This window comes from Pituophis catenifer, unplaced genomic scaffold (genome assembly GCF_029215685.1).
Source record: "Pituophis catenifer annectens isolate HBS135680 unplaced genomic scaffold, rPitCat1.0.hap2 SCAF_1, whole genome shotgun sequence".
Lineage (NCBI taxonomy): Eukaryota > Metazoa > Chordata > Lepidosauria > Squamata > Colubridae > Pituophis > Pituophis catenifer.
The window spans coordinates 67,417,449-67,443,359 of NW_027256881.1; the positions used below are offsets into that span (position 1 = coordinate 67,417,449).

The following is a 25,911-nucleotide window of genomic DNA, read 5'->3' on the forward strand; positions in this document are numbered from 1 at the left end:
TTTCAGAACAATTTAGCAGTGCATCCTGCTAAAACGTATGTTTACTTCACAAGCCTTCCCAAGATTTGTTTTGATACCTAGTACAAAGAATGTAAATTTTGAGAGTAGAATTAAGTTTTGCAAAATAAAGTTTCTCAGAATGTCCCTGCTTATCTTCAAAGTAAGAATATATTTCAAAACAAGATTAGAACAGAATCCCTAAATAGAGATGCACCAGCATTGGGGATGATGCTAAGCATGGTCTGGTGGTTTGACTTATCCAGAAAGTTCTCTTCTATGCTATTTGTGAGCAAAGAAAGACAAGAAAACAGACATGCTCTTCTTGCAGTCATATTCTTATTGCAAGCAATTGGAGAGAAACCTTCAATGTCCATACCACTGATAGTTTCTTGCCCAATGTTCAGAAAAGTGGATACTGTTCCTTAGACATGAAATCTCTTCTCAGAGCCTGTCAGTGACTCAGTTGACAGGAAAACTGGGATGAGTCACTGGTTCCTGTCATTAAAATCCCATATTAGAAGGAGAATGACATGACTCACACGTGTGTCTCTCAGTTCTTGATGCAACATCTGAAATCTTGCTCACTCTGGAAGGCTCACACAGATCTCCAAGGCAGGAATGCAGAATGTGAGTGCACCACATAGATACTGAGATTCAGGGAGCCTTTCAGCAAGAAATGTGTCTTCGTTTCACAGCAGATTATAGAATTTTGAGATGAACTAGACATAAAAATATGCACAGACTGCCCACAGACATCTGCTGCCAAATGTAATACCTTAAAAAGACTTGTCTGTGCCAGCTATGGATGGTTTTTGAGCTTGAATTCATGTGTCTGTTGGTGTGGAACTCCCAAAATGCAAAGATTAACATTTTTTTTTAAATTTGATGTATATGCCGCCCTTCTCCGGAGACTCAGGGTGGCTAACAATATGCTCAGCAATAGCCTTCATCCTTTTGTATATTTATACAAAGTCAGCTTATTGCCCCCACAACTGGGTCCTCAATTTACCTACCTTAGAAAGGATGGAAGGCTGAGTCAACCTTGAGCCTTGGCGAGATTCGAACCTGCAGTAATTGCAGGCAGCTGGTCTTAATAACCAGCTTAATAACAGGGTGCCTTAGACCACTGTACTACCAAGGCTCTTGATTACTATACTGAGATTTTGCTGTGTGTGTTCATAGGGCATTTTCTACAAATATGTCTTATTTTGGTTGCCAAGTTTTTTTCTTTCTGTTTTGACAACTGAAAGTGTCAAGACTTCCTTTGCTGTCCTACTGAACTAAGGATGTGCGGATAAATTATTTTATTTATTTGGGTTTTGTCCTGTTAATTTCTTTCTTTCTTTCTTTGCTTGCTAGTATTCTATCTTGTCTTTCATTCAGGACTTTAGGGCAGAATATTAAAATGGTATTAAAAATAAACGATAGTTTAAGCTGTTGCTTGAAGCATTGTTTGGAGGTTTTTTTGCTGCAAATTCTGTTTTTCTTGAAATTTGGATTTTGAATGAAAGTTATCCATCTGCCTGTTGAGATATAGGCCTAGGATAAGAAAATGCCAACTGAAGGATTTAAAATGGGTCACTATGTACTTCTATGTACTTCCATTATTTCCTATGGCCAAAAAGATTATTTTCTTTTAAAATATTATATTTTGCCAATTTTTGCCAATTGCCAATTTTGCCAAGGGCTAAAGACAAATACTCCAGTCTGCCTCTGACTAAATGCCTGAAAGAAAGCATTTTATATTTTACTTGAAAAAAACATATCTTTTCTAAGTATATCTTGAATTCAGTTTCTAAGCATATATGTTTCCTGTAAATAACATTGACATTTTCTTCCTACCAATTAACTGAATATGCTTTGTTAACCATTTAAAATAAAGACTAAAAGAAATATTTGCCATTAAAAAGCAATACTTTAACTTCTAATCAGTCCAGCTCTTCCATACCAGGATGCTCATTTATTAACCATTTTCAAGAGGTCTTGCGAATGCTTTGAGCATTCTACCTATAGCCTTGCTAAGTTGATTTTTTACTTTTAAGTGTGTGTATGGGTCTAAAAAGTGGAATGAAGAGAAAGAGGAACAAAATATTCATACTTCTGACCTGTAGATGGCTTGTTTTTAAATGACTCTATGATATCTAATATGTTATAATAAAATTCAGTTGATGGATAGGCAATATGCAAGATGTTGCTGGAAAAGATATGGCAAGATACAATAGGTCTATTCTAAGGAACAATGGAATGAGTTATTTGCACAAAACAAAAATAAAAGCATATATTGATCTTTGGATAGTCTTGTTATACATATGCTTGAACAAAGAATATTACTGGGAACAGCTACCTGTATTCAGTAACAACAGAATTCCAAACTGAATAATATTAAATCAGTGGTGATTTAAAGAGGAAGAGGAACTCAAAAGCTGATAAGATATGGTGACATGGTGAGCTGACAGAACCATTGAGAATCAGGCAACATACAAGTTTAATAAACTATTATTATAATAGCTTCTTCATTTTACATTACTTTGTCTATTTTATGGTGCCGTCAGTTCTTGTTTGCAAGCAAATGGTATTTCCTGCAGATATTCCAGTGAACCATTGTTGCTACTTTGTCATGCCATTGGTTGTAGTCAGTCTCTGTGATCTTCTTGCAACAGCTACTGTAATTAAGTTGTCCTTTGTTTCTTCAGCTTCTTTTCAGATATTTATTTAGGTACCACAAATAAATAGAGGGTAGTACTGAATTCAGGGCGGCCTTCTACGGTCTAGATTGCACCTATCATTCTATTTGTATTAACAGATGGCTCCGAAGTATATATCTGAGAATCTATGTTATTAGTAAAATCAACTGATTGATGACAGAGCCTGGTCTTATACTACTGTTTTCCTACTATGACTTCCAAATCCACTACCAAACCTCATTTACTTGAATTAATGTCTAAAGAGACTTCTAAAAGGAATGCATCGAGAGGTACCACTAAAAAGTAATGCAAATAAGATGTGATAGTAACAGTTATGTCTGTAATCTTTGTTTTATAATTGTTTTTGTTGGTTTCATTTAATTAATACATTGAGTCATTAAGTAATTTACTAAATATAATTGAATGCATGGCCTAGGAACATGAAATAAAGCAGAAGAACAATTGATCAATGTCTGTTGATATCTTGCTAACACAGTTTTCAAACAACCAAAGCTATGATTTTATACAAGGACATCACCAGACAGAATCTACAGCAATCAGATTGACTATATTGTTGGTAGAAGGAAGGGGAAGAGCTCAATTATAACAGCTAGGAGGTGGTCAGGGGCTGACTATGGAGCAGATTATAAATTGCTCATGTGCAAACTCCAAGTAAAATTAAAGCAAGAAGAAAGCCAACCAGTTTCCACAATATGGTCTGGAGCATATACTACCATTTGCAAGGAAAACATTAGGGATTCACTTGAAATCCTGTATGTCAACAATGGTGAACCAGAAAAACTGTGGGATGAACTTAAAGAAATTTTATGAATATAAAAAGAGACTGCTGGAAAAAAAAGAAAACAAATTGGATGTTAGAACAAACTGTAGAAATTGCCAAGAGGAGAAGCCCAAGACAAGAAAGATAAAGTTTTTAGGAAAGGACTTAACAACAAAGTTCAGAAACCTATTAAAAGATACAAGTTATGTGACTATCCCTTCAAAGATCAGAATTGTGCAGGCAATGTGATACTCTATGGAGATGGAAATGGAACTCTGAAGAAGCAGGATAGAAATTGTTAGATCAGGCGCAGGGAAAGACGACGCAACCAGCGATGGTCCATTCAGTACCTTTATTCAGCTCAAGAATAGACTGCCGGCTGCGCTGCTGGAGCTCTTCTTTTATAGCGCTCCGGCAGGCTGGCCGACCAGTGACAGCAGTTCATTTTTCCCGCTGGTGGATTAGCCAATCACCGGCAGATGTCCTTATAAGGACATAACAGAAACAGCATTCAAGCTTTTGAATGTTGTTATTGGAGAAAACTGCCAAGAATACCATGGATAACCAGGAAAACAAACAAATGGATCACTGAAGGAAATGGGTAATTGTGTTCTCATTTGGGGAACAAATGACTAGGCTCAAATTATCCTACTTTGGATACATTATACAAAGACTGAACTTCCTGGAAAACTCTAGAACGGTGGGGAAAAATGGAAAAGACAACAATCAGCAGCAAGGCTGACAGATCCAAATGTTTAGTAGTGATGGGCACATTATATTGGAAGATATGAAGAACAGTTTGGGAGCAGAGCTTTCTGGAGAAAACCTATTTGGAGAAAACCCAGATAATCCTCAATTTAGGACTAGTAGTATTTAGTATTTAGACTAGTAGCATTTGCTTCACTATCATGACATTTGCTTAAAGACTGCTGCAAAAATTTCAAAAAAAATCAGGTTTGATCATGTGATGCCATGACTTACAACAACAACAACTTAGAACCGTAATTCCAGGATTGATTACAGTTGTAAGTCAAGAACAAGCTGTGCTGAAAAAGCCTACGTTGGTTAAAAAATAGGAGTAGATTGCACAAAATAAAATTTTTAAAGGACAGCATATCTTACGGACATTTAAATGACAACCTAAAATAAGTACCTTAAGAAATACTTAACAGAATGCAAATATAAAAGAGCAAACTATCACAAAAATCTCTGTTAAATAGAACCAAGTTTTTAAGCTATGGCTTACATCAAATGCTGGTGCACTTTGTTGTGCCTTCTGGCTACTTGACTCTCTGAAGCAGTCACTGAAGGGGAGCAAAAGACCCATTGCAATGATCCAAGAACAAAGCTTCTCAGCTTCTTCTTGGGGTGCATTCTCCTGCTGACTTGAGAGCTTTTCTAGCAGAGTTCGCCCTGGAAGAAAAGAAAAAGGTTAATGAGTTAAGGTTAGAGTCACCACCACCATCTGTGAAGCATCATAACCTGACAGGTACAAAATATTATCTAACTCTTCAGATACTACATGTGAATAAAACACCTCTTCAAATGCTTCTATTTGATAAGTATCAAACACCATCATTTCAATATCATTTAGATAACACCATCTTGGATTTGGATAGGCCATTTTGGTACCATAACTGCTACTCAGGGGTGGGATTCAAATTTTTTTACTACCGGTTCTGTAGGTGTGGCTTGGTGGGCATGGCATGGCTTGGTGGGTGTGGCTTGATGGGTGAGCAGGGGAAGGATACTGTAAAATCTCCATTCCCACTCCACTCCAGGGTTAGGATACTGTAAAATCCCCATTTCCTCCCAATCAGCTGGGACTCGGGAGGCAGAGAATAGATGGGGGTGGGGCCAGTCAGAGGTGGTATTTACCGGTACTCCGAACTATTCAAAATTTACGCTACCGGTTTTCCAGAGCTGCTTAGAACCTGCTGGATGCCACCTCTCCTGCTACTTTAAGAGCATCAATTTTGGAAAGTTAAGTACTAAATTTGGAGAACTACAGGCTGCTGGATCATCTGTGAGGAGGTCCTTTGCTTCAGTTATATCTCTTGCATGCGTCATGGGCACATGGAATTAGATTGGAGGATTATATCAGCTACTTGTACAAGCTATTCCATAGCTTGCTCTGCTGTAGTTAAGGGCTCAGCAAATAGCATTGCCTTTTCATAACTTAATTAAATTGCTGCCACACAGTACTAAAACTTAATTTTTCATTATAAAGATAAGTTATTAAATGTAAAATAGCATTTAACCTATATAAGGAAAATACAGTGGCAATATGGAGGTATTGCAATAGAGGTGGGGGCTGGGATGGGTTGGAGAGGACTCATTCAATTAACCTATAACCTACTGTTTATCTGGGAAGATTTATTGAAGCATCAAGCTTATTTACAGACAAACATTCCAAAAAGTTCTGCCTGGCAGTGAAATGTAAGGGAGGAAGAGAAAGAAATTGAGTATAATTATCACAAACTATTGCTGTACTTATAGGGGGAAACTTTCTTCTACTGGCCAGCTCTTTTCTGAGCTTTCCAAGCTCTTAAGAGTATGATTAGAAGTGAGAGGTTGTGTGATAGCAACAACCTACCAAAGGATGCTTTTCCTGCACTGAAATAGAATTCTGCCAGGATTTTAGCTCTTAATGAACTGGAACTGTTTACATTGATATATAATGATATACCTAACTTCATTACCCTTGGCCATCTTAACAAAAAGCAACATTTAAAAATATGTGTGCTTAAATAAATAAAGAGGAGATCTTTGACACAAAAGCTGGTACATAAATGAGAAGCATAATGGTTTAGGTCTTGGGTCGTAAGAAGGCAGACCTAGGTTCTAATCCAACCGTAACCAGAAAGCTAAAAAAAAAAAAAAAAAAATGAGGTGGTGATTGCAACAGTGCAATGAAAACTCCCACTTCCATTTTTTAAAAAATGTGCAGCTGCCCCGTATGGTTTTAGGCGAAGTGGTCCTCCACAAAACTCCCTCATAAGGCTCTTAAGAAAAAAAAAAAAACAACCCAGAAGATCTTGCTATGCACATGTCCTTGAGCATCGTGTATAAAAGAATAGTATGTAAATCTAATAAATAAAAGTAAAGGTAGGTTTCAAAAGTGAGTTGTAGTGAGACATAAAGTATTAACTTATGTGAACATTTTCAGTTGTAGAGAGGAACATGTGCACTAAACTAGAAACATATAAGTTGTCCTAATTTTGCTCCTAATTCTACACACACTTATTGTTAAATCTATTCTATTCTATTCCATATTTTAATTTAAACCTGTTCAAAAGTATATATACTTAAATATCCATATTATCCTTCAAACCTTGTCCCTGAAATATACTGTACAGCAGCCAACCCCAATTCTATTGGCGTTTGCAAAGCTATGAAGACCTGGCTCATCCAATGTACGTTATGTGAGCTCTGCTATGGGTATATGTGATTAATGATTTTGTGATTTTACTGAGCCTCGGTGTGGTTTTATCTGGTCTTTCTTGGTTTAGTGGAAGGCTTTGGTTTTACTTTGTTCACCACCCAAAGTTTCTTCTACTGTCCAGTTCGATGGTCATATATTATTAAATTAACCAATAAGTACTAAAATAAATATTTTCTTACAATATGCACACGTGTTGAAAGATTTTGAGCAGCAAAATCTGACAAAGTTCTCTAACCCACCTACTAACCTAGGAAAAATGAATTAGATGTATTGGTTTAAAAGAATAAAAAAGAAATGACATTCTTGAGCCTCCCCCTCAAGAAACATGACGTGGTTCCTGCTAATTCACCAGTCTGCTAATCTTTTTATAAATAAACCTCAATTTACCCAAATTCATCAAATGGATTAGTCAGCAGAAAGTTCAGTTTATGCTCACATGAGCACATAAACACAATATGGCAATAGTATCAATGGTGGGTTGTCCCTGGTTCGGTCCGGTTCTTGCGAACCGTTAGTAAAACCGGGGGGAAGCTCCGCCCACCCACCCAGATGTCATCATAGACAATCTGCGCATGCACAGAAGCTTCCTTTGCGAACCGGTAGTAAAGGTAAGTAGAACTCGCCCCTGAATAGTACATAGAAAGTATCAAAAAGGTACAAGGAAACAGGAAAGATACCTGGTCCAGGGAGCCTGCCAGCTTCTTAATACAAATGATCTGAAGATGAGTTCTTACATCCCTTACAACAAACAATGAATATTGTTTTATAGAATGGAAAGATTCCTGATAGCAGGAAGGAGGCTAATATAACATTAATATCTAAAGAGCGACAAGATTTGACTTTAATAAAAAACTATTGACCAGTGAAACTATTGACTTTACTGAATAATGATTATCAATTGTTTGCTATGCTACTGTGCTTAATGCTTATTCCTATTTATAGGCAACCCTGTAACAGAGTTCTTAGTTGACTCACACAAGAGAATATACATTTATAAGGACAATAAATCCTAAACCCATACTACAGAACTAACCTCGCCAAACACAATAGGGTTTATTTATAACCAAACATGCACAGGAGACATCATTAGTTACTCATTTGCTCTGAAATAATCAGCTGTCACATTCAAAGCTACCTAATGATTTTAGAAACACAAATTGTTCTAAACAGCTGCTTGAGATAGGTTTTTAAAAACAACAACATATAAATACCAGTGTATTTTCACTAGAACAAAATAAAAGAAGCAAATCAGACATTTTTGATTCTTCAAATAATTTAAACATATTGACCTATCAATTCAATGATTAAACTCTGCAGACCATTCTAAAGGACAAGAAGAAATAAATGAGCATTTTGTGACACACCAGTTGTTTTGCATTGTTTTTAAAATAGGTGAAGATGCAACACAACCAAATGAAAGATAAGTTCTGAGACTAATATTTTGCAGTAAATTTAGCAGCAATTTATGAATGCTAGGGCATTTCTGTCATTTAAAAGGGTTGCTTCAGAAGTGAAACTTTCAAATAGAATTGTAACCCTCTTGATAACCTCAGGAAGAAAAACAATAGAAAATCCAGTTCTGTCTGCTATAATAATATGGCCTCTCTCCCACTGCATTTATTTATTTATTGGTTCAATTTATATGCCATCCTTCTCCGGAGACTCAGGGCGGCTTACAATGTGTTAAGCAATAGCCTTCATACTTTTGTATATACCTGCTTAGTAGGGCTTTCATGGGCCCCAAGCGGTGTTCTTTTTATACAAAGTCATCTTATTGCCCCCACAATCCGGGTCCTCATTTTACCTACCTCAAAAGGATGGAAGGCTGAGTCAACCTTGAGCCTGGTGAGATTTGAACTTGCAGTAATTGCAGGCAGCTGGTGCTAATTAACAGCACTTTAGTTTGCTGCGCCACCAAGGCTCTTGCATTATGTGCCCCATAAACATTTAGTACACATATGCTCACACACTAAGCATAGCCCTTCCCTAGATTTAAGATTTCTTCTTCTCAATCTAGCAACAGACACACACATCCCTTAAATACATGGTTTGTGTACATAGTCAGGCTCCTAAATGTGAAAAATAGGGAACAGTACAAAAGAATGCTAGGATCTAGACACATGCTTCTCCATCTCAGGAACTTTAAGATGTGGAGGACTCCACATCATTCCAGAATTAATCAGCCTCCCAGAATTCTGAGAGTTGAAGTTTTAAGAGTTGAGCATCTGAAAGTTCCTGCGGTTGAGAAACACTACCATCTACCATCCTGTGTGGAAATTGCATCCCTACTATTATAAATTCAAATTTTAAAAAATTACATTTCTCAGCTAAAAAATATGTTCAAAGTCTATGTAATATAATCAACCTTTATAAAATTTCACATGAATAGCAGTATGTGGGTTTATATATATAAGCAAAAAACAAGGGATTTGCTTGAAAATTATATTATTAAAAATGGAACCGATTCCTGTAATTCTCCAGCACTATTATGAGAATGTCAAGCTGTGGAATGTCCTTAGGAAAATAGGAATCCCACAACATCTCATTGTCCTCAAGTAAAATCTATAGCTACAAGAAGCCAAAGCCTGTATGAAATAGACTGGTAGGCTAACAAGAGGGCGAGACAAGACTCTCCCCTTATTTATTCAATTTAGGTATGGAATATGATGTAGTAGTTAATGGCATTGGGCTAAAATTCAGGAGACTGTAAGTTCTAGTTCTACTATAGGCATTAAGTCAACCTAGGAAAAAGACAATGGAAAACCACTTCTAAAAATGTTCCCATGAAAACTACAGGGACTTGTCTTCATAGCTGTTAAGAGACAAGACTAATTTGAAAGCATACAAGCCTATAGATAAGGGGTGTCAAATTCATGTCATCATGGCAGCGTCACATGACGTATCAGGACTTTTTTCCCCTTTGATAAACTGGATGTGATTTATACACACACACACACGCACATATAAATACATACAGGCAAGATACTGTGGATGTAAAAAAAATAGAAGAAACATCAATAATTCTATGCTGACAATACTATGTCAACTGAAAATCCAAATGATCTGGTCATATTTTCCAGTAATGAAAGTCAAGGAACAAAGTGAAAAAAGTAGAACTAAGATTAAATATAAAGACCACCAAAGTAATGATAACAAGGACAGCTACCAACCTAACTGGACAACAAAGACATAGAAGTTATAGGTTGTTTCTATAAGATATATATAAAGAGCGGTAGCTGGAACGGAGTAGGGGTAACATGATAGCAGTGTTCTGATATCTCAGGGGTTGCCACGAAGAAGAGGGAGTCAAACTATTCTCCAAACCACCTGTGGGTAGAACAAGAAGCAATGGGTGGAAATTAATCAAGGAGAGAAGCAATTTAGAACTAAGGAGAAATTTCCTGACAGTTAGAACAATTAATCAGTGAAACAACTTGCCTCCAGAAGTTGTAAATGGTCCAACACTGGAAGTTTTAAAGAAGAGATTAAATAAACATTTGTCTGAAGTGGTGTAAGATTTTCTGCCTAAGCAGGGGGTTGGACTAGAAGACCTTCAAGGTCCCTTCCAATTCTGTTATTCTATTATTCTGTTTTTCAGCCTTTCAGGATTGACTGTCAACACTAAATAATCTAATAGCCAAGAAATATGTCACAATAGCATTTAGTAGGACAGCAATAGAGACTTTGGGAAAGATATTCAGAAGCTGTGATATTCTTTACCTCTATTAATATTGTTCAGGCAATAATTTTCAATACGATAACTTGTGGAAACAAAAGTTAGACTTTGAAGGAACAAAACTGAAACAGTGTTTTCACTTTTGAACATTAGTAGTCGAGAAGAATCTGCAGTATACCAAGCACAACCAGAAAAGCAAATGAATTGTTTATAAAACAAATCAAAGTTCTCACTCAAGGCACAAATTACCAGGCTCAGACTATCATATTTGGATTATATTACCTAAAGTCTCAATCCTTGAAAAGTTCATAATGTTGGGAAAGGGGAAGGAAATAAAAAAAAACCCAACTAAAAGCAAGGTGAATTGATTCATTACAAGGCAATTAATGTACTACTGAGAAACCTAGACAGCTAGATTGATGGCATATTGACTTGGAGGAAGTCTGTCTATACAGTCACTAAAAGTGGACATGGAATTGATGGCATTTAATCAACTAATCTGAGAAAATTCCTGTAATAGCAAATAGCAATTGCACTGAATTTGGAAAGTCCTGTTTTCAAGCTGTCCATTTCAAGATTTGCTTCAACATATTATTTTGCTTATTTTTCATTACAGCATATAAGGAACAATTCTTTTCTGGTAACTCATTCCATGTTGACTAATGGAACAGCCATACAGATGTTAATATTGTCAAGAGATTATTACCATGTAAATTAGTGTCTTAAACCTATCTCACAAAAAGACCTTGTATTCAAAGTGTCCTGAACTTTCACAAGTACATATTCGCAAGAAATTAAAATAATTCTTTGCTGGCTAAACAATGATTGCCATTTTGGTTGCAAAGTAGTAAATAAATATCTGCAGTTACACTGAGGTTAGATCCCATTACTAAATTTTATTGTAGCCGATGGGTATTCCTGCATTTCAAAAGCACTTAGGGCAGTTTTTCAGGATAATACCTCATTCTTTCCTCTCAATAATCATGTTGGATTTGACCTGCAGATATTTATAGGCCTTGGCTCATAGAGTGTCCTTGAAATATATAATACAAGAAGCTCTCATAGTATGGGCTTTATTTATTAAAATCATTTCCTTTAGTTCTGTGTAAATAACATTTGGGTGGCTTATAGTAATTAAAAATGCAAACAATAAGCAGAATAAAAACAATCAGAAGTAAAACTAAAATATCTGAATCATTATTCATTCCGAATTAATCATAATTTAGTGTGTCTGTTTTCTTTTTCTGCACAAAACTCTTAGAAGTAATTCTTTGATGATTTTCAGAAGTCCACTGATCTGTAATTGTGCGGTATCAGTCTTAATAAAATCATACAGTCAATGGACTTAATTCAATAATTTGAACAGCATTGCCATGGAAATCAGCCACATGTTAAAGAAAATAGAAACTAGACTTCCACAAAGCAATAATATAAGTATTTCTCTTTAATAGTTTCATATTTAAACTACTTTGAATTTCACTCAAAACAAACAGAAATAGCAAGGTGTCTTCCCTTTATTCTCACATTTATCCATCATGCTCTGTGTAACTTTTTACTGTCTTTCAGCATAATCAGAAAATATGGTTCCTACCTAGTAAAATTCAACATACAAATTTATTTGATGCAGCAAGTCATTATTGTCTTTTTTCGAACTTTTTAAACAATCAAACAAAAAAGCCTATGCCATTATATCATATCAAAAATTAAAAGAAGATTCCCTATCAAATAAAAATCACATACATGGGGAAAAACTGGATGCTATGTGGAGCAGATACTAAGCTGTTTCACTTCTAGTTTTTGCACTGTAAGTGAGGGCCCAGCATCCTTCAAGAAACATTAACAATGTATATGTATATGCATGTGCATATGTATGTGTACAACATATGCAAACATACATACATACTGTACAGTATTGCTTAATATGGCCTGTGGGGATCCCATTCCTATTTGGAGTCTGTGAAGAAGTTGTGTTGTAGTCCATAACTATCAAACTTCAACATATACTTATTGTACATGCTTGGAAAATGGTTACAATAAGGTATAATTCAATTTCAGTGAAGCAAGAATTTTTTCCCCACAGACAATAGAGCTGTGCAAAGTTCTTTAATAGTCCTTTCTTTTAATACAGGATATACAGGAGCATCTTCCAATGGCTACCACAATAACTAGGAAACGCCACAAGCCAAAGCTTAATATAGAATGTTTAGGATTTTAAAAGTTTATTTGGTTATACTTTTCCCCCTCAGAGGATGCTGGGCTACCCTCAGGTCCATTCAGTTTTATTCTCATTCCACTTGTTGTTTTAAGAGACTGAATAGACTGAGGGCAGATGCTTTCCTTGGACTATTTCCAAGAAAAGGGCAATATTGTACAATGCTGGTTTATGTAACATGGAAGTCAAAATCTTTCCACAGCACTGACTCCACAGCAGGTTGTTTCCTCGGAGCGGATTTGAATATGTCAATATGCCAACCTTTATGCGAAGGGGGATCATGAAGCATATGAAAGTTTAGCTTCTTCTTTTTTCACTGAATGTGTTACATTTCTGCCCTTCATAAAGAACCAAACTTTTGAAGAATAGCCTCAATGACTAAACATGTTCCTTCTTGCCATCCCCAGATTCTGTCTTTTTAAAAATAGCTGTGACGGATAATTCAGCTCTGAAGAACAAACTCTTTGAAAATATCCCCCAAACAGCCTTTTCTTTATTTTTGTTCAGCAATGTGATCATATGATGTAACTGTTTATTCAAGCTGAAATAAAGAATCTAAATGCCATTAAGAGAGAAAGTGGATGTGTCATATCCAGCAAACAGCATACTTAACTTCTAAATCCATGAACTCACTTATTTCTATCCAAATTTCACACCTAAATTCTGGCTGTTGCTGAAAGACATATATTGGCCAGTGTTATTTCTTAAACAAGTAAATCCTTTGTACAACTTTGTTCACAAATTTAGTATGCAAATCTGACCATGATACAGCATTTTTGACTTTTTGCCAAAACTCCTAAGAATGGCTGCATTTATATAAAAGTTTCCAAAGAATGTCAGTTTGATACCACTCAGAGCAATTACTGATTTGATTCATTTCTTGGTTAAAATACAAATTTGTTAGAAATATCAGGTGACTGAACTGCAGGACCAGTGTGTTTTTACAAAACACAGTAAAATATATCAGAATCATTGATATATCCCTAGTGTTAATAGCAGTCATATTCAGTAGTTCAGCATACAATTAAGGGACAAATGTACAATCTGTTTAATGGATGGGCGAGACCTATAGCACCATCTGTTTAATTATAGTGGAAAACTAATAGATACTGTAAAGTTCAATCTGTAACAAACATTTTTTTGTATTTTTACTTCCACATCTTGCAGACTAGATTTTTTAAAATTTGTATTCGGATAGAAATGTCGAGGCCAAACATGTGGATGTTAAATATGTTGTGAAAAACAGGAGTTTTCCTTTTATGATATAGAAGGGGAATTTAAAGAAAAAAAGAAAATGAAAATGTGCCTTTCCTAATCAACACAATGTATATTATTTTGCCCCAAACACTTCTGACTATCTTGGTTGTTCTCAAGACACAATAAAAAAAAATGAAATTTTTTCAACCATTATGATTATTCTCTATCCATTTCTCTGCCCTTTCCTAGTTTCATAGAAGGATTCGTGCATTTAGTAGCCAAGTCATTCAATCCTGAATACTGTATAAAGATTTTTTTTTTAAAAAAACCATCCCACAGTCAATTGCCTTACATTGGATAATTGACAAGGAAATAAAGCCCACAAAAATACCAGATAAAGCTTGGTAAGAGATTTTTAAAGTCTGATTACTAAGAGATATAAACAGTGACAACTGACTTGCCAATTTTTTTTAAAAAAAACATTGTGGTTGATTATACTTGCTTTGCTCTAGAACGAAGAGCACTGAATAAGAAGCAAACTGAATACCATCATTTATCTTTAGTTGTTTTATATTTATAATTCTAAATATAAAAAGAAGAGGGAAATAAATGCTATTTACCATCTGTATATAGAGACACAGACACATTCTGATGGATTTGACCTTAAGGTTTTTCAATAGCTTCTGTGTATGTGATAAAAACAATGAAGCAGCTGATTTCTAACAAAGTTCACCCAATGGTAAAAAACAAACAAACAAACAAACAAAAAACCTCTGCTTCTCCAAAACTAAACATTGCACAGCCTGTTTTTTTTAAAAAAAATATTTTTGTAATTATTGAAGAAATAATTTGTAATAATAGTTTGTATAATGCTGTTCAGTTTGTGATCCACTAAGAAAACCTGTTATTCCCCAGACAGGAGCTGGTTTATGTATGGTTTGGGCAGAACAGACATAAGCTTTTCATTTTGTAATGGTTGTGGCTGAGTATGCCTGACAAATCTTTTATTTTTTCCTCATCCCTGTTTATGGATGACAGCTGATGTGAAGGGGAGATGCAAAGGAAGCTAATAGAGCCATTTAGACAGCAGAAGTTCTGTCCTAATTAAAAAGCAAAAAAAAAAAAACACCCCCCCCCCCAAAAAGAGCTTAAACTCTAGTAACAGAAATGCAAAGAAACAGTGAGAGAGGAAAAAATAAAATTTGAGGAGTCTGCTGCCCAAACTATGAACATAAAGGTTAAGGTGACCAGATTTTAACATTGGTAAAGAGGGACATTGTGGGCGTGGCTTATTTTGTGGGCGTGGCTAGCTGGTCATGTGACTGGGTGGGCGTGGCTAGCTGGTCATGTGACCGGGTGGCCATGGCTATGTGTATAGGGTAAGGTGAACAGATTTTAACATTGGTAAGAAGGACACCATTGTGGGCGTGACTTATTGTGTGGGCGTGGCTTGGAGGCCATGTGACTGGGTGGGCGTGGCTAGCTGGTCATGTGACCGGGTGGCCATGGCTATGTGTATAGGGACTACTCAGATGGCTGAAAAGTCATTTCTGACAGGTCCTCACACTTTTGACTGGTCCTCACACTTATGACCATCCTCACATTTATGCCCGTGCAGTATTCTTAACAACCATGTCACTCATTTCACAACTGCTTCTCTTCACCATGGTGACAAGATAGGGCAAAAACGTAAAATGTGAGGACAGTCGTAAGTTCGAGGACTGGTCAAAAGTGTGAGGACCAATCAAAAATAACTTTTTCAGCCCTCTGAGTAGTCCATATGCACAAAAGGACTAACCAGAGGGCTGAAAAAATCATTTCTGACAGGTCCTCGCACTTTTGACTGGTCCTCACACTTATGACCATCCTCACATTTATGCCCGTGCAGCATTCTTAACAACCATGTCACTCATTTCACAACTGCTTCTCTTCACCATGGTGACAAGATAGGGCAAAAACGTAAAATGTGAGGACAGTCGTAAGTTCGAGGACTGGTCAAAAGTGTGAGGACCAGTCAAAAATAACTTTTTCAGCCCTCTGAGTAGTCCATATGCATAAAAGGATACAGCAATAGAGAGGGATGAAGGAAGGGAAGGGAAATTAGAGTAGGAGTGAGGGTAAGAGGGGGAGGAAGAGAGGAGAAGGAGAAAGGAAGAGGAAGTAGGGAGGAGAAGAAGAGGGGGGGAAGAGAAAGTAAGAAGGAAAGAAAAGAGAGAGGTGGTAGGTTTGAGGAGAAAGATTGCTGTTCAATAAAAAAGATGAAAGGGAAGAAAGCCAACCCCAAACAAATATAAAGATATTAAGATAAAGAATGAATGGTTAAACTTTAAAGAATAAAAGAGAACAAATATGAATAAATAGCAGTAATTAGAAACACACATACAAACATACAATTTATTTTCTTTGAACAGAGTATTTGGCCGGTTCACAAATTTAAACAGTGTTTAGTCACTTCAATTAAATTTACAATTTCTATATTTCCTTTTTGCCATATTTATTCCTCATCTATTTTTTTTAAAAAAACCAATATTACCCTTCATCCTCATCTCTAATCTTAATCAAATTCAATTTTTCCCTTCTATTCTATATTATACCCCTTTCCATTGTCATCTATTTTTATATCCATCCTCACATTGTTTAATTATGTAATTATGTAATACAGTTGTTTAATACAAATTCAACATTTTAATATAAATCAATTAGTTATAAAACTATCTTTTTTGTATATTAATCAATATGAACATGAATATTCCAATTATTTCCATGCAATCCAATTTCTTACAAATCAATTAATTATATTTACCAATAATAATAAACCAAATAATTTACCCCATATATTCCTCTGAACCACAACTTAAACATTTCTGCTTTCAACACAATATACAATTAATAGTATCTCAATTCAATTATTACAATTCCCTAGTTAAATACAGCTTTTTTTTCTTTTGTGTTTTAAAATCTTGAACTCTCCTCCTAAATTTCCCATTGTTTGCAGTTTTTCACCTACCTTTTTTGGGGAGGAAAAATAAAAATAAAAATAAATCTCTCTCTGCCTCATTTTGACACGTTGCACCAAAGATCCTGGTTTCGGTTTCGTTTCTGCAGCTTAGCTAGGGGGAAAAAAAACTGCTTCAGGAACTCTTTACACTGATTGCCTGTAGGGCGGCCCTTTGAAGCCCCGGGCAAGAGTTTAAACAGTTTTTTTTTCTTCTAGCCATCAGCTGGGTCTCAAGAGGCAGCGGGACTGAGGAGGCAGAATGAAAAATCGGGACTTTTTTGAAACGCCGCGGGACGCGGGACAAATTGCTAAAAAGCGGGACTGTCCCGCCAAAAGCGGGACGTCTGGTCACCTTAATATATATATATATATTTATATTTATTGAATTTGTATACCGCCCTACTCCCGAAGGACTCAGGGCGGTGAACAGCCATAAAAATAAAACATATAAATACAAAATTTAAAATAGAGATAAAACAAATTAAATAAATTTGGCTGAACCATATTTAAAACCCCAATAATTTAAAACCGAATTTAAAATTCCCATTTAAAAACGGAGAAGTTTAAGTCAGGCCGGCTTGCTGGAATAGAAACGTCTTAAGCGTGCGACGGAAGGTGCGCAGATCCGGAATCCTCCGTATCTCGGGGGGGAGCTCGTTCCAGATAGTAGGTGCCCCCACAGAGAAGGCTCTCCCCCTGGGGGCCGCCAGTCGACATTGTTTGGCCGACGGCACCCGGAGGAGCCCCTCTCTATGGGAGCGTACTGGTCGGTGGGAGGCTATTGGTGGTAGCAGGCGGTCCCGTAGATAACCAGGTCCTAGGCCATGGAGCGCTCTAAAGGTGATAACCAAAACCTTGAAGCGCACTCGGAAGACCACCGGGAGCCAGTGCAGCTCGCGCAGGAGGGGCGTTACATGGGAGCGCCACGTCGCTCCCATCACCACCCGCGCGGCCGCACTCTGCGCCAGTTGGAGCCTCCGAGTGCTCCTCAAGGGGAGCCCCATGTAGAGAGCGTTACAATAGTCCAGACGGGAGGTGACGAGGGCATGAGTGACCGTGCGTAACGAGTCCCGATCCAGAAAGGGGCGCAACTGGCGAATCAGGCGAACCTGATAAAAAATCCTCCCGGTCACGGCCGTCAAGTGCTCTTCTAAAGACAGCCGTGAATCCAGGAGGACACCCAAGTTGCGAGCCCTCTCCGTGGGGGCCAATGCTTCGCCCCCAATAGTCAGCGATGGCACCAGCTGACTATATCGGGACGTCGGAAACCACAGCCACTCGGTCTTGGATGGGTTGAGTCTGAGCCGGTTTCTCCCCATCCAGATCCGTACGGCCTCCAGGCACCGGGACATCACTTCAAGGGCATCGTTGGGGTGGTCTGGGGTGGAGATGTACAGCTGGGTGTCGTCAGCGTACTGATGGTACTCCACCCCGAAACCACGGATGATCTCGCCCAGCGGCTTCACATAAATGTTGAACAAAAGGGGCGAGAGGACCGATCCCTGTGGCACCCCACATATAAGGGGCCTCGGGGTCGACCTCTGCCCCCCTGTCAACACAGACTGCGACTGGTCGGAGAGAAAGGAGGAGAACCACCGTAATACGGTGCCTCCCACCCCCAACCCTTCCAACCGGTGCAGCATGATACCATGGTCGATGGTATCAAAAGCCGCTGAGAGATCTAATAGGACCAGGATAGAGGAACAACCTCTATCCCGAGCCCTCCAGAGATCATCCACCAACGCGACCAATGCCGTTTCCGTGCTGTACCCAGGCCTGAAGCCCGACTGGAACGGGTCTAGATACGTCGTTTCATCCAGGTACCGGGGAAACTGTCGTGCCACCACACTCTCAACAACCTTCGCAACAAAGCGAAGGTTGGAGACTGGACGATAATTAGCCAATGTTGCCGGGTCCAGGGAAGGCTTCTTGAGGAGAGGTCTCACCACCGCCTCTTTCAAGGCAGCGGGAAAGACACCCTCACTCAATGAAGCATTTATAATCCCCTGGAGCCAGCCTCGCGTCACCTCCCGAGAAGCCAGCACTAACCAGGAGGGGCACGGGTCCAACAAACATGTGGTCGCATTCAGTCTACCCATAAATAATAAAGGTACTTCTTGACTTATGAACACAATTGAGTCCATGTCATCCACCATTGCTCACTGACACAATCTCAGTTCTCCCTGTTGTGGTTGTCAGAGGCTTTTCTCTGCCCCACCATGCCTGGAAGGCTTCAGCAGGCAATGCCCATTGTCGTGAAGAAACCTGCTGCAGGCCAGAAGGCCTCAACTGGCTAGGCTCGGTGGTGCATGGGCTCCTGAAGCCCCCCCTACTTGCAAGAAGCTTGGTTTCCTTTTTCCCTTCCTCATCACCCCCAAGAAAAAGAGAATATCCTTTCTTGATCAACCTTAAGAAAGCTTCCCTTTGTTAGCTTTCCATTTGAAGCTCACATTGGCTAGGTAGATGCACTTGAGAGCAGCTGCCAGGAAAGGGAAAAGTAAGCGGACCCACATTTGGGGGGGGGAGCAGTGGTGATGGTGAGAAGGCTTTTTGGAAGTGGTGGATAGAAAGCCAGGCTTCTCAGGACTGATGAGGAGGAGTGTTTTCATCTTCACAGGAAGATGATAGGAAGTACCTATTTGTTAGATTTATATTTCTTTTTTTTAATTCAGGAACTGAAAGCAGCACTTTCTTTTCCCGTTTTTCCCCATAACAATACACCACGAGAGAGAGAAGTTGGCCTGAGAGAGTATAATTGGACCAAAGTCATTCATGAACTTCTATGACTAAGAGTGGACTTAAAATTAGGTGTCCCAGGTGCCAGGCCAACATCGTAACCATAACAACACGAAGGTTCTCTGAAAAAACTCTAATTTTTAAACAAAGAAGAAAGTGGGTATCTTAAAATATTAAATTAGGGCTTACTTGGGTAGGGTTTAGTATACTGTGTTAAGCTAGACTGTGTAAACTATGAAGTATAATTTTTCTATAGTGGAATATGAGAATTTGACCATGTGATAGTTAGAAAGTATTGTCATGTATTCACAACTGAATCAGTAAGCTCTTAGGAAGAAAGCAGAAATTATTAACATTTATAATTTCAAGGCAATATGGGTTCAAGAGATGCTTCTACTAATTATTAATAAAATATGATTTTTCTATGTAGCAATTAGCCAAAATATTATATTTAGCTATCACTTTCTCAATCTTGAAGCCAAAGTTATAAAGTAATTTCAGTCTGGGACTCTGGTTTTAATATTTAAAGACTTACTATTGATGTTTCTAAATTGTTGTAGACTGTCTTGTGGGATTTTTAGCAAAAAGAAGTTTCACTTCTCACCCAAGAAGCTTGTTCAGTTCTGACTGAACAGTGGGGAAGGATTTATATTCTTTTCAGTGTTAGCCGTCTGAAGATCAATCATGAGGCCACCTGAATCAGAATGCAAATGGGTGTGGAACCTTCTTGGAACTGCAGTTCATGGATGAAAAGCAAAATGTTTTCAAGGAAAACAACCGAGAAAGTCCAGTTGCTTTTTCAAAAGCACCCATGGGACAACCATGACTAGATGATCGAGAATCTCCATAGACATTAGATCTGTAGATCTCTAGGTAAGATCTAGACATGATTCTTCTCTGAATCACATAACTTCATATTTTCACATTGACTCAGAGTATCAGCTGACAAGTAGGACCTTGAAATCACTTACATAATGCATTCTTTGTCCAAATACTCTTGAATTTAAAATATGGTACATACATTTTTTAAATGTGTGCATTCTTCTAATCAGAACTGCCATTTTCAAATGTAATAAATACAAAATATGTATACACAGAATTTCCATATATGATTGCTCCCATAGTTTTGATTGCCATCAGTCACCACCACTCAATAGATCTCTTGTCTTGTTTTGAAAAAAGATTGTTTCCCTTCCACTAATTTCATGTAGAAACCTTCCTTTTCTCACTATTCATGTCTATGTGTCTATATACCCAACCACTTGGTTATTTTATTTACTTTATCACATTTTGGAATTGTCCATCTCTCACAGAGGGACTCTGGACAGTGTACAATAAAGTACTAAAACATAAAAGCAATATATAGCAATAGCACTTAGACTTATATAGAACTTCATAGCACTTTACAGCATTCTCTGAGCAGTTTACAATGTCAGCATATTGCCCCAGCCTCATTTTACCGAGCTCAGAAGGATGGGAGGCTGAGTCAACCTTAAGCCCGTCAGGATCGAACTGGCAGTGGATAGAGTTAGCCTGCAATACTGCATTCTAACCACTGCATCACTATGGCTTAATATATAAAAGTTTAAAAAATTAAAAAGAGGCAAGGATTATTAAGGCACTGTTAAAAAGTAATTAAAAGGCAAAGGGAGGACATATTCCTTTTACTTCCAACTCCCCTAGAAACATATAATTTTTTCAATGAATAAATAAATGTAATAAATGTAAATATATTTCATAAAGGTGAGAAATTAATTCCATATAATTAATAAATATGACATATAGTCAGTCACCTTTGGAGAATAATATTCTGCAACCTTATTTGGGAGAAAACAGATCACAAATGACACACGACTGCCTATATCATAATTTAACTTTCTGATACAAATTACTTTTCTTTACAAGGAATTATTGCAATGATTTAGCATATCTCCTTAAACCTCCCCACAGTGTCTAAGAATACATCAATCCCATCATATTCTTTCCAATTTATTAATTACCATTACTCTCATTTTTTATTACATGAAATAAACAATTTCTATGTGAAATGCCATGCTACTACTACTACTAGCCCTTCAATGGGATGTCACTGGTGAAATATCTAAGGGATTAATCTTATTATTCAGCTGCCCCATCACCAAAACCAGCAAGTAACTATTTCTAGAGGGCAGGAATGGATGACATTGCGCTCCATTAATTCCTCCATTCACCTCAGAAGTGAGTTGAATGCTTCTCTGTTTCACTTTCAAAATACATTTTCCCATCTTACTTTGCCTGGAGAGTTTCTGCCCGTCTGGGACAGAGAGTTCAGATTGTTTTAAGCTAACCTCAACAGTTCATTGGCTCTCTTGTTGAAGATGGACCACATATTCAACTGAGGCAGTGTTTATAATGCACTTTAATAGTAGCTTTTATACTTTCCCTTGACAGCACTGCTGAAATAGAAAAAAATCACCAGCCTGAAACCTATCAGAATTTTTTTAAATTATTATTTTAAATTATGGATATATTTTCCTAAAATAGCTTATACTGTCTCTTATTAAGTCCTATTTTTGTTTTGTTTTAAAGGCCCAATTGGAGAACTAGCTACTCAAAAAAAGAAAATGTATTTCTTTCTAAATGTATCTTCTCTATCAGGGGTGGGTTCTAAATTTTTTTACTACCGGTTCTGTGGGTGTGGCTTATTTTGTTGGCGTGGCTTGATGGTCATGTGACAATTCTTTAGGATTTAGCAGAAGTACTGGTCTACCAGGCTTTTAACTGCTTGCACAGCTGTACCGGCCTACCCATTTGTTTTTAGAGGCACCAGTCTATTCATTTGTTTTTGGAGGCACTGGTCTATCCATTTATTTTTGCAGGCACCGGTCTACTCATTTGTTTTTGGAGGCACCGGTCTACCACCACACTGCCTTTTAACACTGACCAGCTGTAGGATGGCCCTTTGAAGCCCCACGGTAAGAGTTTAAACAGTTTTTTCCTTCTATCCAATCAGCTGGGACTCAGGAGGCAGCAATAGATTGGGGAAATGGGGGCCAAATAAAAGGTAAGAATAACGCAGGAAGGGGCAGGGGGGTGGGGGGGCAGGAGGGCCCAGCTCCCAAACAAAGAGAACCGGTTCGGTGACGTCATATCGTCATCGCTACTGGCTCGGTGGAACCAGGCCGAACCGGGAGGAACTCACCACTGTTCTCTATGCTATTTCTTAACTTAATCACTCTGCCTTTTGGCAGTGCTCATAAAAGGAAGTATAGAACTTATTCAGACTTACTAGAGTAGAATAGAGTATAAAGAAGTGCCTTTTAGAAACGTGTGTATATCCACACGTACATATAGGTAGTTCTTGGTTACTGATTGCCCTGTTTGGCAATCATTCTAACCTATGACAGCACTGAAAAAGCTTATGATTGATCCTCAAACTTACTGTATAGCAGCATCCCTGAGGTCAGATGATTGCAATTCAGGTATTTATCAAGTGGTGCACATTTATGACAGATGCAACACCTTGCGGTGACTTGATTGCCATTTGCAACCTTACAGCTGGTTTCCAACAAAGTCAATGGAAAAGCCAGCAGTAAGTCACAAGTTGCGGTCATGTGACACCATTGCAGCAGAACTGACCTTATAAATTGGGTGCGATCATGTGATGATTCACTTAAACTACCATGTCACTTATCGATGGATTTGCCAGTCCCAACTGTAGTCATTAAAAGAGAACTACTTGTACCCAAGTATATATGTCAAGGAAGACTTGACTATGAAAGAACAACAGTGGGGAAATAACTTCAGTCTACAGTCTGGGCTGACTATCCTATAAGCTGTTGCAAAACGTCTCAGTCCAGATAGGATTGTTTCAAGTTATCATTAGCACATCACGGAAGCAGCTTAAATGATGAGAGTGGATATGCCCTAATAAAATCCCTCCATCATATCTATTTCCTATTGAATATTTACACGTTACAAGTATGCATTAAAAAGCAGCTATTTTTCATCCACTCTCTTTCAAACACACATACATACAAACCAGAGGTGGGTTTCAGCAGATTCTGACCAGTTCTGGAGAGTCGGTAGTGGAAATTTTGAGTAGTTTGGAAAACCGGTAAATACCACCTCTGACTGTCCCTGCCCCCATCTATTCTCTGCCTCCTGAGTCCCAGCTGATCGGGAAGAAATGGGGATTTTGCAGCAACCTTCCCCCAGGAGTGGGGAGGAAATGGAGATTTTACAGTATCCTTCCCCTGCCACGCCCACCAAGCCATGCCAACCAAGCCACATCCATAGAACCGGTAGTAAAAAATTTTGAAACCCACTACTAATACAAATGCACATTCTTATTAAGTCCAGCTGGGATGAGGATCAAGCACAGTGTAGAAATATAGTGTATTAAAAGAGAAATGATTTTTTTAGCATAGCACCATTATTTTCTTCTCCAGATAGGTAAAAGGTCACGTAAATCCACAATAGTTATTGAACATCTTTTAAAAACTGCAGTTGCAGCTGTTCATTACCATTTATGTCATGTGTTAGAAAATCCTTATCCAGAAAAGAACACATGGGCTGGGCTACTGTAAAAGTAACTTGGCAGAAAGCCCAGCTATAAAGCACTGCAAACTAGGCCACTATTTCCTCACTCCAAACATCACTGGTAAAACCAGATAAATTGAACAGAGATGCTTCAAATTACATATAGCAACTGTAACAGCAGATTTTTTTCATCATGCATGGAGAGCAAACTCTATGAGACATGCAATGGAAAATGTCGATTGCATGCAGTGAATGGGAAACATTGCCCCACACTTGGAATCCATGGAATCTAAGTATTCTTCTTCTCATTTAAATAATCAGTGTGTCTCTGCCAGACAGCTTATCTGTTATACTACAACCAAGGAAGCCAAAATCCTGGTTTTGGTATTGGACTTAATTCAGTTGTGGCTGTCTTAGTGATGATGGCTACAGAAGGGAGATCAGGCTGACTCCTTCAAACACTGAATAGGGAGACATCATTCAGTCAGTTATTGGTTAAACAGAGCTCAGAGCTGAGGGTACAGCAAGGCACTTCTTTTCATAAAGAAGTCCTTATCTGATGGTGAAGAAACCAGAAGCCATGCTATGCAATTGCATTGAAATGTCAAGATGGCAGCAGATTTTGCATCAGAAACCTTGGGTCTGACCTCTGATCAAGAAAACCTTAGCAACAAATTCTGAAATGTCTCAATCATTCCACAAACAGCAGAAATAGCTTGAGGTATAAGACAAATAATGTGTATCATTTCTTCCTGCTTATGAAGGAATGATGGATTAAGGGATGTCTAGTAAGGCTGAAAATTTTAGAAACAGCTTGCTAACCATAATATCAATTCGAGGGGGGAAAAATGACCAGAAAATCTATGGCCCTAACTTCAAACATACAGATGTTTTGTGACTCTTGTATGAAGAATAGAATGGCACAAAACATTCTAACATTGGAAAAATTGAAGGACATTTTTGAAAAATAGAGTCAGACATTAATGCTAACAATGTTAATAGTGATATCTGCCTCTATAGACAGACTATGTCTAAAAGATATTATGGAAGATGAACAAATTTTATCTGACAAGACAGAGACTGAGTTGAAAATGGATTTACAAATGACAGGCTACAAAAATGGCATAGAAAAAAAATGTTACAATGGACATACAAAAGAAACCAACTGATATTTTAATAATTACAATGGACATACAAACAATAAACCAAGAGAGTGACCTGGATGGGTTTTTTTTGGGCATGCAAAAGAGATTTGTTAAAGTTTTAAAGAATCTTGTGGAGAAGGGACAAAGAAGAAATGAAAATAAATCAAGTTCTTTGACATTATTTGAATGGAGTAAGGATTAAGAATTTAAGTAAAAGGAAGGGATATAAAGCTGATTTATTTGACCAAGGTTAAAATAGATATATTGTTACCAATAAAGGAGCAATAACGAAGGATATATTGTTATTTCTAATAACCCTTAATGGACTTTTGATAAGACCAGAATTGAAATGATGGTGCTTTATGGGTTTGTTTATAGATTAGAGAAGGAATATTGAAATTTAAGAGAGGGTTAAACATTACTAAAATTGTTTATTCTTGTGATGAAGAATGGAAGTCTCTCTCACACATATACAATATTCTTACTTTTCCTTTTTTCTTCTGTTTTTCATTCTTC

General features: G+C 37.7%; 1 protein-coding gene across 1 annotated transcript in view; it reads right to left on the minus strand.

Moving 5' to 3' along the window:
- Nucleotides 1-25,911, minus strand: part of FMN2 (formin 2) — a 202,838-nt gene that overhangs the window by 169,486 nt on the left and 7,441 nt on the right. The window contains 1 exon segment of the mRNA XM_070950697.1: nt 4,712-4,878. Within this exon segment, the coding sequence (XP_070806798.1) occupies nt 4,712-4,878 (167 nt within the window).